Source organism: Cylas formicarius, unplaced genomic scaffold, assembly GCF_029955315.1.
Source record: "Cylas formicarius isolate icCylForm1 unplaced genomic scaffold, icCylForm1.1 PGA_scaffold_4__25_contigs__length_36172078, whole genome shotgun sequence".
In the NCBI taxonomy this organism is placed as follows: Eukaryota; Metazoa; Arthropoda; class Insecta; order Coleoptera; family Brentidae; genus Cylas; species Cylas formicarius.
The window spans coordinates 30,989,696-31,006,952 of record NW_026844334.1 but is presented as its reverse complement, the minus strand read 5'-3'; the positions used below and the strand labels follow the sequence as shown (position 1 = coordinate 31,006,952).

General features: G+C 33.3%; 1 protein-coding gene across 8 annotated transcripts in view; it reads right to left on the bottom strand.

Moving 5' to 3' along the window:
* Positions 1–1,207: 1,207 nt before the first annotated feature.
* LOC132700300 (tropomodulin) overlaps positions 1,208–17,257 on the bottom strand; it is a 224,886-nt gene continuing 208,836 nt past the window's right edge. For 5 of the 8 annotated variants that reach the window (XR_009618630.1, XR_009618625.1, XR_009618627.1 and 2 more), the window contains exons 8-9: positions 7,941–8,001; positions 1,975–2,054 (exon numbers count right to left, since the gene is read on the bottom strand). Coding sequence is in view for 2 of the 8 variants with exons in the window: in XM_060667488.1 (XP_060523471.1) it covers positions 1,996–2,054 (59 nt within the window). In the remaining 6 variants the exon portion in view is untranslated. Of the gene's footprint in view, positions 2,055–7,940; positions 8,002–17,257 lie in introns of all 8 variants that reach the window. The other 3 variants (XM_060667489.1, XR_009618626.1, XM_060667488.1) reach the window with 3 other exon arrangements.

The following is a 17,257-nucleotide window of genomic DNA, read 5'->3' as shown; positions in this document are numbered from 1 at the left end:
AAAATAAACTTACAAGAAATAATTGAATTATATATTTGTTTATAAATCTTCAAATATTAATAGCTTAAAACTGTGGTGACATGCCGACGATTTCATGATAGGTTCCTTAAGTTTCCCTAAACTTAACCACACACACAATATTTAACAACCAATTACATGATTTTCCAAGATACAAAACTTCATTTTCTCAAATAAAACACAGTGTATATTATAATATGATTTGATGCACAATCTTAATGCAACATTTACTGACTATGCCATTTTCAATAGTTTTCCTTTTAAGTTTTGTCTATTCTTGATTTCTATTGGTCATCCAGATTATCCAGTTTGTAAGCCCTTGACCAATTTTAAGTTCTTTTGTTTCGATTTCTCCATTATGCTGAAAATGGGAATTTAAATGCTAGAAGCCAATGATTAAACTTGTTTTCATTTAAAATTCTACACTTTTGCTGAGAAAAATGTGTATAGTACAATAAAACTAGGTGGTTTAAAAAATATTGAGTTAAGTAGCACATGGTATACCATCATGTATAAAAAAAAATTACACAGACACATTTTTGGTCATTTCCATTAAATAAATATTGTTGTTTCTCATGTATATACACGATATTGTAAATATTTTAGATGATACTAAAGCGGTATTATTTGCGGATGACTAAGATTTTTATTGTGGGTGAAAATGTCGATAAAATGCAAAGAAAAATGAATGCTGACTTGAACAATGCTTTTGAATGGCTGTGCAATAATGACCTTTGTATAAACGCGGACAAGTCAAAATTTTGTATTTTTGGTAAACGACATAAATGTCTATGTATTTATTTTTAAAATTAAACAGCAGTGTGTTCTCAATTATGTTTGTGAAAAAATTACCTATTTCAGAGATATTCATTGTTAACAATACAAGAAATTCTGCTAATTTTATGTTGAGAGAATGTTATTCGAGTCATGTATACACATGACTCGAATAAAGGCCCAAAACCATTTTAAAAATTTACCGCATGATATTGAAAATTGTGATACTCTTAATAAATTTAAAAGATTTTTAAGACGCCATGTATCGTCCAAAATCTGATTTCTGTATGCATAGCTTTTGGTTTCCTTTTATCTGGAATTTTATATTTTGTATTTAGAATTTATATTTTGTATTTTTCATGTAGCATAATGCTAAATAAATATTATACTATTATTATTAAAACACAATCTGGCCACTATTCTTTATTCTTTTCTTTTGTATGTTACATAAGAATATCTTGCAACTACTCATCTACGGCGCGTATATTGCTAACATGTTACGATAAAATACGAAAAGTTCACGTTACACATCATATACAGGGCGGGCAAAATCACAATTATAGATCTCAACGATCAACGCTTGAGAATTTAAAAAAACTCCTTGCAAGTCACTGATAGGCCCGTGTATAGCGAGACGCGAGACGTTTTAAAATTTGCAGAGTAAAATTGTTTTTGAATGCCGTTTTAATGACTAATATGACTAAGTATCAACATTTACGTAAAGAAAACTATTTTAAGCAACATCCTCTTTAAAGCAAACGATATTTACAAATGTAATCAATCGCTTATATAAACTAAATTATTATATTAATAAAATAATTCTGCATTTATATATTTATTTAACATAACCATATCGCAGTTCACCTCTAAACTTTTTTCGTTATTGACAAATTTGCACATTCCAAACGTTAAATAAATACATGTCTCTATCTGCACCTAGTTTTGTAGCACTTTTGGCAGTGAAAACAGTTACTTTCGTTTCAAATTGATGAGCCGTTAAGTAGATAAGAATTAGAGTTCAGAGACCTACGGTCAGGAAAAACCAACACGTTAGAGGAGAACGAAATGACACATACATAACAACTAAGTAAAGTCTTAACATAGATTCCTAAAGTAAGTGCGACAGGGAAAACGATACGTGGCTCGGCGGGACAAGATGCGTTTGACACTGAAGATAACGTCGCGTGAGCTGAAACGTTGGCGTTAAGCGATGTAACCAACCAGGTAGTTACGGGGCAGCTTGCCGGTTCTGTACCTACGAACTGAAAAATAAAATACAATTATAAATATCAATTTATTTATCGATTTATCGATGTCTACATGAAAAAATATCAAAATAATGCACACATTTAATTTTTTTAAATCTCGCGCACTTTCCTCGTGAAAGATATGACCTTAAAATTCCTCCCCCCGGCCCAATCAAATTAGAACTTGAATTTGTGCCACTAGAAACTCTGAATTTTGCGCACTTTCCCGCAAAAAAAGACGTTAAAAAATAAATAATCTCTGCATTTTGCGCAATCAGAGATTATTGTACTAATGCGGACGTGCCATAACATATCCTAAACTCAAATAGGATCCCATATAACCCTCATTTAGTGCATATTCTTGTTGTTGATAGGTTCCACAAAAAAAATTAACACGTTATTCGGATATCTTACAAGTAGATAACACCTTTCCCTCAGATTTTTGCATTTGCCCGTTAGATCTCGTCTTCTTTCTAAGCTGAACCAATAGCTAATACTAGCTTAATCAAAGTTTACGTCAGACGGTGTAAAAATTGAATTAAAATTTCTTCAAAGGGTGCCCAAAAATGCAAAAATTCTAATAGTAAAAGAATCCTTTAATTTGGTTGAGGTCGGCGAAAATTTTTGAAATTTGGGAAGGACATGACTGTCCCAACAAAAGTACGAAAAATTTAATAATGGCTGCGCAAATTGCAGAGATTCTAATATTACAAGAAAGTTTTAATTGGGTTGAGGCCCGAGGAAAATTTAGAAAATTATTAAAGGCCCAACTTTCCCCAGGAAAGTGCGCAAAATTTAATAATGGTTGCGCAAAATTTCACAAAATTCAGAAATTCTGATAGTTTTAGTTCAATTGACGTGGTAGAAAATTTTTGAAATTTAGGAAGGGCATAAAAACGCGCAAAATTCAATTTCAATTCAAAATGGTTGCGCAAAAAAGTTGTAATTGGGTTGAGGCCGGAGGAAAATTTTGAAATTTGAGGACATCACTTTCCCTGCGCAGTGCGCAAAATTCAATAATGGTTGATCAAAATTGCGCAAAATTCGGAGAAAAATTTTGAAGTTTTGGGGAGGCCATAAGTTGCCGAAGGAAAGTGTTTACAATTTCATATTAGATGTGCAATAATCAGAGAATAAAGGGTGTATTTTTTCGATGTATAGAACTTTAAGTTGGCATTACTGTTCAAGATGGCGACCGATTTAACAGTTGTCAAGTGATTTATTCTCAGTTTGGTTTGGCAATTCATCATGAATTGCGAATTTAGTTTAGCGATGAAGCGCACTTCTGGTTGAATGGGTACGTCAACAAACAAAACTGCCGCATTTGGAGCGAAGCTAATCCTCAAGTGTATGTCGAAACAAAGTTACATCCCGAAAAACTGACTGTTTGGTGCGCTTTATGGACTGGTGGAATCATTGGTAAGTACATCTTCAAAAACGATGATGGCCACAATGTTACAGTCAATGGTGATCGGTATAGAGCTTCTTTCATTCCTGAATTGACTAACCATGATGTCCAGGAGATGTGGTTTCAACAAGACGGCGCTACATGTCATACAGCTCGTGCCACAATCGATTGAAAGACACGTTTGTTGACCCCCTAATTTCACGTTTCAGACTTGTGAATTGGCCTGCAAGATCTTGTGATTTAACACCTATAGACTACTTTCTGTGGGGCCATGTAAAGTGATTGGTCTATGCGGATAAGCCACAAATGCTTGACCATTTGGAAGACAACATTCGCCGATATACGACGAAAATTGGACGTCCAGGTTAGATTACATCCGCGCCAGCCGTGGCGGTCATATGCCAGAAATCACATTTAAAATGTAATGCCACAAGATTATCTTTCGGATAAATAAAATTCATGTCAATCGAATAATCCATCGTTGTTTTATTGCAACTTAAAGTTCTATACATCGAAAAAAAACACCACTTATAATGTGAGAGAGGAGAAAGCTCTCTTTTGTTATATTTTATTTTAAAAATGTGCGAAATTTCGTTTGGGTTGTGCAAAACGTACGCATTATTTTGATATTGTTTAACGTGACGGAGCCATTGACAAAGGAAAAATGCAATAATAAGCTGGAAAAAATAAAAAATAAGCATCAACAAATTGAAGATTACGGCGCAAAAGCAGCAAAAAAAAACTCGCGGAATTTGTCGATTGAAAACTGCGGAACCGCAGGAAATGAATACCGGCGCGATGTAAACCATCCCGATGAAAAGAAAACACATAAAAGCCCTCATTAGGCACTAAACCTAATTAAAAAAGTTAAAAACTGACAAGAGTAGGTACGGTTTAATAAAATACTGGGCCGGGCCTTTTAATTAAAAACTTTCCAAACTTTCGAACGTAAAAACAATAGACGCCCTTGCCAAAGACTGTTTTCGTTTTAATTGTTCTACAAAAGACGTCGTTTTTCGTCCAAGTATTACTAATTTCAATTTTACCCTCGTCCATCGTTCTCGTATTGTTTCAAGACGAGATTTTCATTTTTGACTATTCGAATTCAACTAATACAAAGCAAAAGTAGAAAACCATAAACGTCCCCGCATTACCTAAGGTGCTTCCACCAATTAACCGTACAGGACGTTGCAAACTTGGTTAATCAATGGGTGGCAATTCGAATTGCGCCCAATTTTAAATTTAATCCGGTATCAATCAAAACTGTTAAGCTAATTTACTCATTTGTGTAGTAGTAGTGTAGATTCACTTATATCTTCTAAGCGTTATACAGGCTGTTTGCATGTTCGTTGTAAACTTTCTCATTTTAACACCCTGTACATTAAGGAATACTAGTTCTAACGTTTTTGACTTTATCTATCGGTTTCTCCGACTGAAACGCATTTGTGAGTGGAACAAGATGTATTTTAGTGGTCTACACTGTTGGCAAAAACATTAAAAATTCAAATAAGGCTTCTTATAATTGTCGGATTTAGCATTATAAGATAATGGCAGTAATTTAGGGAAAAAAAATCTCCAAAAGTTCTACATTTTAAAATATTTGCTAAGCTATGAGGGTGACGGCGAAACGTGGTGAAAAAAAAAACAGTATAGCACTACAGGGACCTCACTTTTTTGACTTTCTGTCAGTTTGTAAACCAAAAGTCGGCACCTTCCATATAACTCATTTTTAATTCCTATTGTTATTCTATTATTATAGTTATTTTATTACTATTTCGATAAATTTTTGTTGGTACCAAAGTTATTTACCAACTTTTTTTAATATTTGTTTTTAATTGTAATTTGCCTTTAAGAGTTTATCAAAAAATAAATCTGTTATCTGTTAAACACTGTTTTTGTCTTTCTACCAAATTTATAATATTTATAATATTTATTAAAAAAAAAAATGTCAAACGACAATAAATATTAGGCGCCTGCCATTTATTACCGTAATGCTTTTTGCAAAATTTTAGCCGCATAGCATTTTTACAAAGGAAGCACGTGTTCCGCTAACATTTTCACGTGTACAACTTTCTCAAATAAAAAATCTTATACAAAGTCACATTCATTTTAATGCCACATACGGTAAAATTATAAAAATTACATAACCATTTTTTTCTAAGCAAACCAATATGTAATACAGATTTCAAGTAGATAGATATACTTCATACTAGCAAAACGTCATCTTTGACACAAAATTCAAAATATATAAGAAATTTAGGTGTATAATAAGAAAGTTATTTGTCCACGAAATACAAACCCCTATATCTAATATTTTGGAAGTTCTCATGATTGCAAGCAACTCTTTTTACAAGTTCTGAGATAAGGTAGAGATAAGGTATAACCTTTGTATACTTTTTCTAGATTTTCATCTGGATCGGATACTCATTCTATATCGCTAACGTTTCGCCAAACATACTGCTACCTTCTTCAGAGCGATGGAGAGTGGAGGTGAATTCCAGAGTTAGCGCTCACAAAAATAAGAATTAAAAAAAAAATTTTTTTTTTCGCTTATTTTTTGTTTATAATTAATCAAACACATTAAATGAAAAATAACCCTGGACATGGTTTTGTGGAGAATATAATTCTCTATATTCAAAAAATCAACACCTTTTCTTCTACAGCTTAACAAAGTTCAATTTTCTTTAAGATTTTTGTTTTCATTTTTCTATTAACACTTACTAAAAAGTTTTTAAAGCAAAAAACTAACGAACAAAATAAATAAATAGTTTTCATGCATTAATAAATATAAATAGTACTACGCTATTAATATTTTCTAGTTTTATTCCTCCTTTTTTGGCATTGAACGTCATTTTTTATGAAAAACTTGATAAAATCAATGTTCATGGTATAAGTTCTACAATTCCATGAATGTATAAATAATCATTGGTATTGTGATAGACATAAATAGCTTTTGGAGGTGAAAATTTTTATTTCAATTTTATACTTGTTTTCGAGAGTTTGCATTAAAAAAAAACATTGATGTAATTATAATATGCCTATTGTTAGTCAACTTATAGTTAGTCAAAAGTGATACGATCATCACATTAATTATGTTAAAATTAAGGAAAAGAAAATTATGCTCACAAATGTTGTTCACTACAGTTAGGATATTTTTTGCGATGATCAGTTACAACTTGTAACAAAAACTGTCTTCATTATAAATGAGACTATCATTATATTTATCAATCAATGCTACAGCTCTTTCGGTTGTGTCATTTACAACCTTAATTGATAGAACAATTTCTAAAGAAGCCTGATAATTGTCATCAAATTCCCATAGAGCTACAGGTAAATCAAGAAAACTTGTAGACAAACCGAATTTCTCAAATAAAATCATTGACTTGACACTTATATCTTTCGACCTGAATAATTCTAAATATTCTTACTTTAAACACAGCTTTCTCGTATTTTCGGTCGTGCTGTCTTGATTTTTTTTTGCTTGAACCATTTTTATCACAATGGCTGATGGGATTCTTTCATCGAAAAATGATAATGCCAGAAGATCTTCGGATAAATACCAGAGATGACGAAGAAATTTTGTCGATGCAGCATTAGAAAATTTTACGTCTACGTGTTTAAAATCTATCAAACTATTCAAAAACATGGAATTCTGATACGAAGCATTATACCAACCTTTAATGTAAAAATATAAAGTTGTGATAGGTTTGAAATTTCAACTTTGGCAAGTTTAGATTATTGACTGTGGAAACAATAAATTTTGAAGCTAATAAAAAAAAGAAAACTATAAATGAATTCGTTTTTTTAATTCAATTATTTTTTGGAGTTATCTTCTAAAAGTTTTTAGTAAGTGTTAATAAAAAAATGAAAACAAAAATCTTAAAGATAATTGAACTTTGATTAGCTGTAGAAGAAACGGTGTTGATATGGCCAGAGAAAATTCTTATAGAGCATTTAATTCTCTATAAACCATATCCAAGGTTATTTTTTTATTTAATGAGTTAAATTAATTGTAAACAAAGAATAAGCAAAAAAAAATTGTTTTGAAAAATTCTGATTTTTACGAGCGCTAACTCGAAAATTGAGATAATGGGCTGTAGTTTTGACTTCATTTATTCTTTCACGATTATCAACGAAATTTTGATATGGGACCGAGAAAAAATAAATATTCGAAAAATTTGGCACAGTCTAACCTCCTAACAAAGCCCCTGGCGGTCCAAACTTTTTTTTTAACTGAAAAGAATCCTTCATAAAGAGTAATACCCAATTAACTCGTAACTAAATCGAAGCAGACAAAATTAACGAATTATTGTTTTAAATTCGGGCGGTAAATCGAGCTTGATTAACCAAGTCTGCAACACAATAAGATAATATTAGGAACAGCAAAATAAATGTAACATGAATAGCAAGCGTTATAGTGTTGAAGACTGCTGGAATGAAGCTGAAGCGAGTGCCGACACCAACTTATTGCTTTTTCTAAACGAAATACATACGTAATTATTTTGACCATCAGCGTTTACGAACTTGTCGAACCCAACCGAGAAAGGCGCCGTTCTGTGAAAAACAACACGATAGGGTTCAAAGTTAATTCTGTTATACAACTAACGATAGGAAAATAACATTACCAATGTTATAACGATAGATTACGGTTAATAAACAAACGAAACGACAGCGTTAATACACGCACTAATCTAGAGAAGCAGATTAATATTATTAGAACGACGGTTCAGGGCGTAATCTTAACAGCAGTTATTAAAAACAACATATATAGGTATTTACTTCATTGAACAAATACTGCCAATAAAAAAAATCCTTTCCGTAAAAACAATGTTTTATGACTCTCGCTCATTATAAAAAGTGGAGCGCCATGCTCGCTAGCAGTCAGTCGGAAAGAGAAGCCGAAACGCGCAAATCTAAATAATCGACAGATATAAATAGAGACGTTACATAAATTACTAGTACTAGTTCGTTTGCTATTTCTTCATAAAAACAAGTGCCGCTAGCTTTACTGTATCCTTAACAATTATTTTTAAGAGATCGCTTAACGGATGTGAATTTACTGTAAGGTGGAAAGCTGGATAGCTCAAGTTGTTTCCATCCACAAATGATTCCGAACTACCGACCTCTTTCAAAGACATTGGGAAAGACTATTTATAGTATTGTACACCACCGGTCAGCTGAATCTTTATATGTTACGTAATGGTTCAGGTGGACTCCGTTTTCTCTAAGGATTTCGATAAATTAAACCGCAATATTTTGCTTTCAAAAGAAAACGGCGAGTAGTAGTGAATGAAAAAGATAAAGTTCTCCTCGCATGTACACTATGTGGTATCGGAAACAAATCAAACGAAATCATTAGACTTTTCTTTTGCATTTAGACGATTCAATTATTCAACTGCAGCCTGCAGCTCGTCGGGAGCGGACAGCCGTGGTATTTCTGTTTAAAATAATCGATAATTTGGTGGACGCGCCTGATATTCTGTCTGACATTAAATTTAATACACAAAATCGGATCTGGAATAGCAATTATTTATTTTTCAAGTCTTTTAAATAAATAAATAAAATAAAAATTCACGGTACAGCACGGGTAATAATTATTTTGGTTTCATCTTCTAGATTCCGTTTTGGTATAACCAAAGTAGGAAGAATCTGATACAGGGAATATATATATATAATATGTCGAAAAACCTAATTTTTTAAGAGACGCTTGTTAAAGAGTTCGATGTTCGCGAAATTACAGTTTTATGTACTAATGTGTTTAACAACAACCAACCACATCTGGTATGTAATTGCTAAACTTGTCTGGATAATAAAACTATTTAGATAATTTAGAAGTTTTCTGTTTTGCTCCATTTAATTTTTTTTCTTTTTGAACTTTTCGATGCGAACATGATCTCCCTCATATTCGAGGCGCTTGTGTTTTGATAGAGCTCAGCACACGATAAATGGCCGTGACTTGCTTGGCTTATCATAAATCATAAACCAAGCGACAAACTAATAAAAATCCAATTTACAAGCGTTTATTAGTACAGCGAGATATTTTTATTTTAGTAGTGTCGATATATGATATTTTTGCACTTTATCATTAATGGTGTTACAGTTATTAGACTCTGGATTGTAGAACATTTCGACGACAGAATGGAGGAAAGCAACCAACCAAAAAGAAAGTGTCATTTAAATATGTGCTGCTTTAAGAGCATAAGAAGCTTAAATTTATGTAATAATTACATTTTTATCTTTCTACGTTTTTAATTCCATAAAAACTGATAACGCTTACTATGACATTCCCGAAACTTCAATAAAACAAACAGAAAAGTTCGCTAACAATTTATATTATGTAATGCCAAATTGGACATTGAAGTTGCCATGGAGAGGACAGTTAACTGATATTGCAAGATCAACTTTGCGTCGATCGATTCGATAATGATTCATTAGAAAGGAACAATGTGCCAAAGGCAAAATGAAAGTGGTCAGGGATGGTGACGAGAGTGGATTCGCAAGGAAAGTGTATGGGATGTATGAGAATCATTAGATTCCGTCATTTGAATCATTGCAACATAAATTAAAAGAAAATGGTCGAATTCTGCACAAAGTCGGAATTATATATTTAACTCAAATTTATCAATTTCGCTTGGAACAGCGCAATATATATCATTTGGACGGATTGACACCCGTGACACAATAATAAAACGTTAATAGAGACCGTGAGATTGAAGGTAACCTACTTGTGCACATTTTTCACAATTTGTTTTGCATCTAATGACAAATGAGGTAATTCAATACTGTCTCTGAAGTCATTAGATGATGAACAACGGGTATGAAGGTCGTAGTTATTGCTAGGGGAGGGTGGGTTAAAAGCCAAAAAGATATACTTTGAAACACACCATAAAAATGACATTTTTGCATAATCCAGTTACAAAGTTGCAATTGTACAGTTACGTCATAGCATGACATCTTAATCTAGTTCATTACTGGATGTCGTAAATTGACACATGAATTTTGTTTGTCAGTTTTGAAATCCGGGTCAAAATTAAAATTTTTATATTTTGCGTATAATTAAACGTCTCAAAACATCATCAACGATTTGGCGAAAAGAACATTTTAAGAAGGTAGAAAGAAATGCGGGGAAACCGCGTTTACCCTTAAGGGCAGTACGCAATCTAAGTATTTTAGACTCCATACTTGGAACTATCTCATTTTTATGAACGAGCAATTGAACTTTCTGAAAATTATTAATTAGGTAGGTACCTATAATGTTCATTGTAGCGCGTTGCCGATGCATTAGACATTCCTCCAAAATCGGTGCATAAGCTTGCTTCTGGAGGCATCCAAACCAATCAGTTTAGACCAGCACACGGAACACCCATTATATTATATATATTATTATATATTATTCGTGGTAACATTCTATTGGGAAAACAATCAGGTTACTATTATAGATACCCCAGGCCATATAGATTTTACCATGCAAGTTTAATAAACCTTGAATGTACTAGATGGAGCAATTATTATATTAGATGCTTCTGCAGGTTTATCTTAACCATTGTAATATTTACAAATTAAACTATTTGAAGGCGTTGAGGCCTAGACTTTAATGGTTTGGAGACAAGCAGACAGGCACAAGATTCCAAGAATTATTGGTTCAGATGTGCTGCACATCAATTGAGAAGAAATTAGAGAATCCAACTTTTTTACTGCAGTTGTCCCTAATTGAAAATGGAAACACGCGAGCATAAAGCATAGAAAACACGAATTTACTTTCCCTTGTTCTAAATGAATAATATAATTTCTGGTACTACTTCTTTGTGCGCAAAGTCGAAAATGTCCATAACTTTTTCGTGGCTTTTGAATAGAACAAAAATCCATTCATTTTAATAATTACTTTTCCACAAAATCGATGCTATTGTTATTTTAGATGCTTCATAAACTGATGGATTAAAAGGGTTAAAATTTTGTTTCGAAAAATGCGGTATATCAAACCGAAAATATCTGATCGAACAACCATGCATTGCTGATAAACGACCGACATTTTTTAGATAATACATCAAAAACCACAACGGTAAGCAGCGTCTAGAAAAAGCTGCCAAGACGATTCTCTGTAAACAGTTCGGAAAAAATATGGTGAAAGAAGGAAAATGGCTTTGTAGGGTATGCCCGTCTCATGTCTAAATCGGATTGTAAATCAGAGAACTACCGTGATCCAATGAAAACTGCAAATTTTGAAAGGTGATTTATATTTCCTTTTTATAGAACAGAGATAAAAATTTTAGTTGTGTACCCACGGAAACTCACTGTTGAGTCAATACCTAATCAAAGTTGGATCAAGTTAGTGTCTCGTCGAGTGGCTACAAAAAAGGAATATTCCATTTCAGCCAAGTTTAATGAAAGACCAGCCACGGATGTTAGTGAGGCAGCGCTTGCCAGAAAAACTGCATAGATAGTTGATAAGCTTTAAATATAAAATTTATTCAAAATATAATCGTCCTCATTGTCAATTTAACGCAATCCCATACTTGCCCATACAGTACTTGCTCAGGTAAAAGAATAATAATGCTTCTGATGGAGTATGCATAACACTTTGTTTCAGGTTTCCAATGATAAGTACTTTCGTTCCCCTTCTTTGATCTTTGCGTTATAGGTTTTCGTTGTTTTTGTTTTCAAGCATTGGGAGCTTTTCAAAAATAAACCTATCCACTTCTTACAAAACTTCTGGATTCCTCCTGCGTCGGTTTTTGCTGAGTCGAAATCGCTGACGTTTCGCCAATCATCCTGTTGGCTTCTTCAGAGCTTGACTGAAACTGGCTCGTATTTTACTCTGTATCTGCTTATATATTGTTTGAGGGGGGCGCTAAAGAGAGGTATAAACACCGTCTCGGATGACTGATTCCCAAATTGGTGCCAGGTAGAGACCTGAATCGCGGTTAAGATTGTTAGGTTGGTTATAGATTTCTATAGACTCTCAAACTTTTCGTTGGTAGAAGAGTCTAGTTTTATGGAATAAAATTTTATGTCCGGTTTCATGAGTGTGTTCGGCAACAGCTGATGAGTTTATTTGTGTTAGTCGTACGGCTCTTTCGTATTCTTTAAGCCTAGTTGATATTTTTCGTATGGTCTCTCCTATGTATTGTTTGCCGCATATGCATGGAATGCTGTAAACTCAAATGGAATTTTGTCTTATTATTAATTAAAGTATAAACCTATTCGACGACTAAGGTCCATGTTGCAAAAGCCCTTACAAAATAGAATTTTAATCTAATTTGTAGGAATGCATTTCCGAACCTTCCTACTTTAAACAGATGAATTCATTAAAATAGGAACATACCTAAAAATGGTAACAATATGGCTTAGATATAAGGATCGTTTTTCATTATGTCACTATACGTAACGCACCTGCACAACTGCTCAGACTGGAGTAGGAGAGGGTGGGGCAAGGCGGCCCCATTAAGCTTTTTATTATTTTTTGTGGCTTTTAACCATCAAGTCGATTTATTTTTGACTAACTTTTACTAAATTAACCCAAATTTTGGCGATATACAATAATCATAATTATTTATTAAGAAGAATTTAATACAAAAAAAAACGTTACTTACTAGTAACTATTTTTCTATCGATTAAAAAAATTGTTGTTGGTAGAGCTAAATCCACAGATATATCCAAAAAATAACACTTTGAATAAATTAACTACGATTCGGTTATAATAATATGGAATAGCTTTTTTTAAACAATTTTTAACAGGTCCACTGATATTAGACCAAAGGAAAAAAATCTACAAATAACCAGATTTTATAATTAAAATAACAAAAAAAAAATTGGCTAATTTTGTAAGTGGGCCTCATTGGGGGGGAGGGGGGGCTTGCCTCACATACCCCTACGCCCACACACCGTCTCGGTGGAACACAACTCATTAAAGAATTAGTGCCGCCGACAATGACGCAAAGTTTCGACAATATAGTCTCTACACCCGCAAATACAATGCCCTTTCTTTGTTTCGTTAAAATGTTTAACCAGATCGCGACATAAAAGCCGCGACATAATAAAAGTGTTTGTTGGGCAATATGAATTTTCCGACGCGGGAAGAGTTTCGGGAGTCGTTAAGTTTAATAGGACAAACGGTATAAAACGTAGAACGTAGATAAAAGGTACAATTTAAGGCCTCCTACTATATACACACACACAAGTTTACAAGCATTAACGAAGCAACCCTTTTTCGCGAAACCGCCACGCTGCAACCGAAAAAAAGGTACGGGTGGAGGGGGGGAAGAGGGGTAGAACGGGGCTCTGAATTCGCGCGCTGAATACTAATGAACCCAAGGAACGCCGGCGACTCGCAAAGCGCCCGAGAAGCAAATGCCCATGAAATTAATGATATAAACATAATTTATATACCGTGGACGCCTAAAATACGGAACAAACTCATTTAAAAATCAATTTCAAGAAAAATGTTCGCACACGTCCATCAGGATTTATCAAAAGGTAGACGTAGACACCAAGTTTCTTTTCCCTGCGTCGAATGTACCAGTAAAGTTCTTAAATTGTTACAATTACATTTCTGTCAGCAAGGAAAGTGAATATGCCGCGTCTAAATGAAAGTCAAAGAAATGTTTTTTTTTTTTTTATTGGATACGGAGACAATCTGAGAACGCAAGGGGAAGGGGAAATAATTTTTGCTATATAAAAACAGGGCATGTAAAAGATCTACGGCCAGATCGTCCAAAAACTAACGAGAACATTTTATTAGACGTTGAGGATAATCCCTATAGTGTATCTTCTGAAGCAGATTCAAGTTATGACCCCAGACTACAGTTTTATGAAACCATGGTGGAAATCCATTTTTTCATCGTCAAATACTGTTTTTAAAATTGTAGGGTAAATAAATCAAATTGTAGGTATTGGAGTTCAAAAAAAAAAATTGTGCAGGGATTTTGAATAACAAAATTTTTGGACCTTATTTCTTTGATTAAAATCTTACTGGAACCCAAAATCAGTCTCATTTTCTTCTTCAATTACGTGAATATTTAAATAGTGGTAGAAGATGATCAACAGAATGGGCTGCAAGATCTCCGGATATTACTTCACTGAATTTTTTTCTCTAGGTATTTTTAAAATCGAAAGTATATAAGGAAAAACAACAAAATTTAGACTTGGATACGCAATAAGGCAGTTTTTTAAACCGATTAGCATATTGTCAAGGAGTTACTGGTGGGCATTTTGAACTAATAAAATAATTTCTTTGACTTGTTTTTTATTCTGTTGCTCATAAAAAATAAAAGATAGGTATAGGATACACTACATGAACTGTGCATAAAATTTGAGGCAGAATTTGAAAATTGATTTAAAAAAAAGTGGTGTTTAGTTTAAAAGAAGAAACTTGATATCGTCGCCCACTTTTTGATCCCCCATTTATATTTTATATTTACTGCAAAAAATGCACAGAAAAAAATGTGTGTGCGAGCCAATTTTCTGTGAAACGTAAAGAAGAGATAATTCTGTGCTTCCTATCGTGGCGAACGAAGTTGACGTTTCAAAGTTAAAATTTTCGCACTTTTAATTCGTGAAAATCTACAGACAAAGCCACTTTGCCTGTAGATTTTCTAAGCTCTGTGCAAAATTGTATTCTTCTACCGGCATCCCCTTCATATAATTGGTAAACATTTCTCGTACAATATGGCTTGAATTTATCTTTTAAAGTAGTCAAAACTTTAATTTCTCCAGCATTTTTTGAGTCAGCTAGTGTCCAGCGCTTGGATTTTCCAACCCTTCTCCAAATATAATCAATTCCCGGACTTCCTGTTCTTCATTTAAGTGGTTTTGATGTTGCCTTGGCCTTTTAAAACTTCCGTAATTGGTTAAATTCCTTTTTAATTTGTATGTGTATTGAAATAAAGTTCATTAGCTGCCTCTGTGTTTTCGTTTGATAAAATGTGACACTTAATATCATACTTTCCATAATTTTGGTACATTTTGCTATAAGAACTAAAAGCTTGGCCACTAAAATGACGTGTGACAGAACAGAAAATTCAAAAAATGCCCTATATTTCGGCTTTTTTTCAACGCAGATACCAACAAATCTATATGGCTGAAAATGGCTCGACACGGGCATTTTTTTAAGGGGACGGAGTGTAGGGGCATTTTGGAGTAGAAAAAATAATTAGCGAGTTTCAACAAACCCATATTCCAATGTACTCATCTATAAACAGTATCTTTCTATCTTTGAAGATGGTTGAATATGTATATAAATACTAATACTGATTGCTATTGTATGACCAAAATTATAGTGCATTTATTGCTTTGCTGATTTTAGTATTTTACAGTACTTTAACTGCAGACCTTCCCAGGACCGTGGTAAAACACATCCCAACAGATGTTTATTCTGTATTAAGGGTTTATTTTAACATTAGGTGATATGTATCGTTTTTAAGAGTTAAGAGAAACCATTTTTGTCTTGTTTGCCTGTCGATTAACAATATTCTTATTCTTGTCTTTTACATAGTTCTTCGATTTGTAAACAAGACTATAGATTACATCCGCGGTAGATAAAGGTACGTCATAAGAATACAGATAAATATTTAATAGAACATTACAATTAAACATTTTTTGAAGGCTTCTGTTTTATAATATTTTAAAATGTGCTTTAAACACTTTAAACCGTGGAATGAAGTAGATATTCCAATTTTAGAAGAAGACATGGAAAACAACGCAGAATTTAAAGACGACGTGAAGATCATAGTCGAACCTAATGGTAATTTAGAAGACGAACTACCTCAGCAAATAAAAAAAAAACGGATCCATTTCTCTTCGGATGTTAAACAAATTGTTTTGAATGTTTACAATTTTATAAGAACTTTGGGAATTATTAAAAATAAAATATTTTAGTAAAGATTACAAAATCGATTCGATGAGATGATTTGGTCTCAGTTGAAAGTGCATATAAGAAGAAATAACACTGCATCAAAATTAAGTGATAGTACCCTAAACGTAATTCGGCAAGAGGTAGCTAAAATATCAGTACAAAGCTGGCCTAACTGTGAGAAACGAGTAATAAAAGAAGAAAAGAAAGAGATGCTTTTTACAAAACTTCTGGATTCCTACTGAGTCTGTTTTTGCTTAGTGATGAAGTTTCGTCAATCATCCTGTTGGCTTCTTCAGAGCTTGACTGAAACTGCCTCGTATTTTACTCTGTACCTGCTTATATATTGTTTGAGGAGGCGGAGCAAAATGAATGGCATAAACATCGTCTTGGATGACTGATTCCCATATTGGTCATAGGTAGAGACCTGAGTCGCCGTTAACATTATTAGGTTGTTTATAGATTTCTATGGACTCTCGGACTTTTCGTTGGTAGAAGAGCTGATTACATGCAAGAATTCTAGTTTTATCGAATAAAATTTTATGTCCGGTTTCATGAGTGTGTTCGACAACAGCTGATGAGTTTATTTGTCTTAGTCGTAAGGCTCTTTCGTGTTCTTTGAGCATAGTTGGTATTTTTCGTCCGGTCTCTCCAATGTATTCTTTGCCGCATACGCATAGAATACTGTAAACTCCTGGCGTCTCAAATGGAATTTTGTCTTTGACGGACCGCAGATGTTGAGAGATTTTTGGACAAGTGGTAAATCTGGTTTTTACGTTATACTTCTTTAGAACTTTTGATATGTGGTCAGTTGATGTTTTGAATGTAAGGAAGGGCCACAGTGGCAAGTGTTTCTTTGAAAAATTGAAAAAAAAAGAGGGTTGATTATTGATAGTGGCGATTTTTTAAGTGATTATTATTATATTTAATATTTTGTATATTAATAATGATACTATGTAGAAA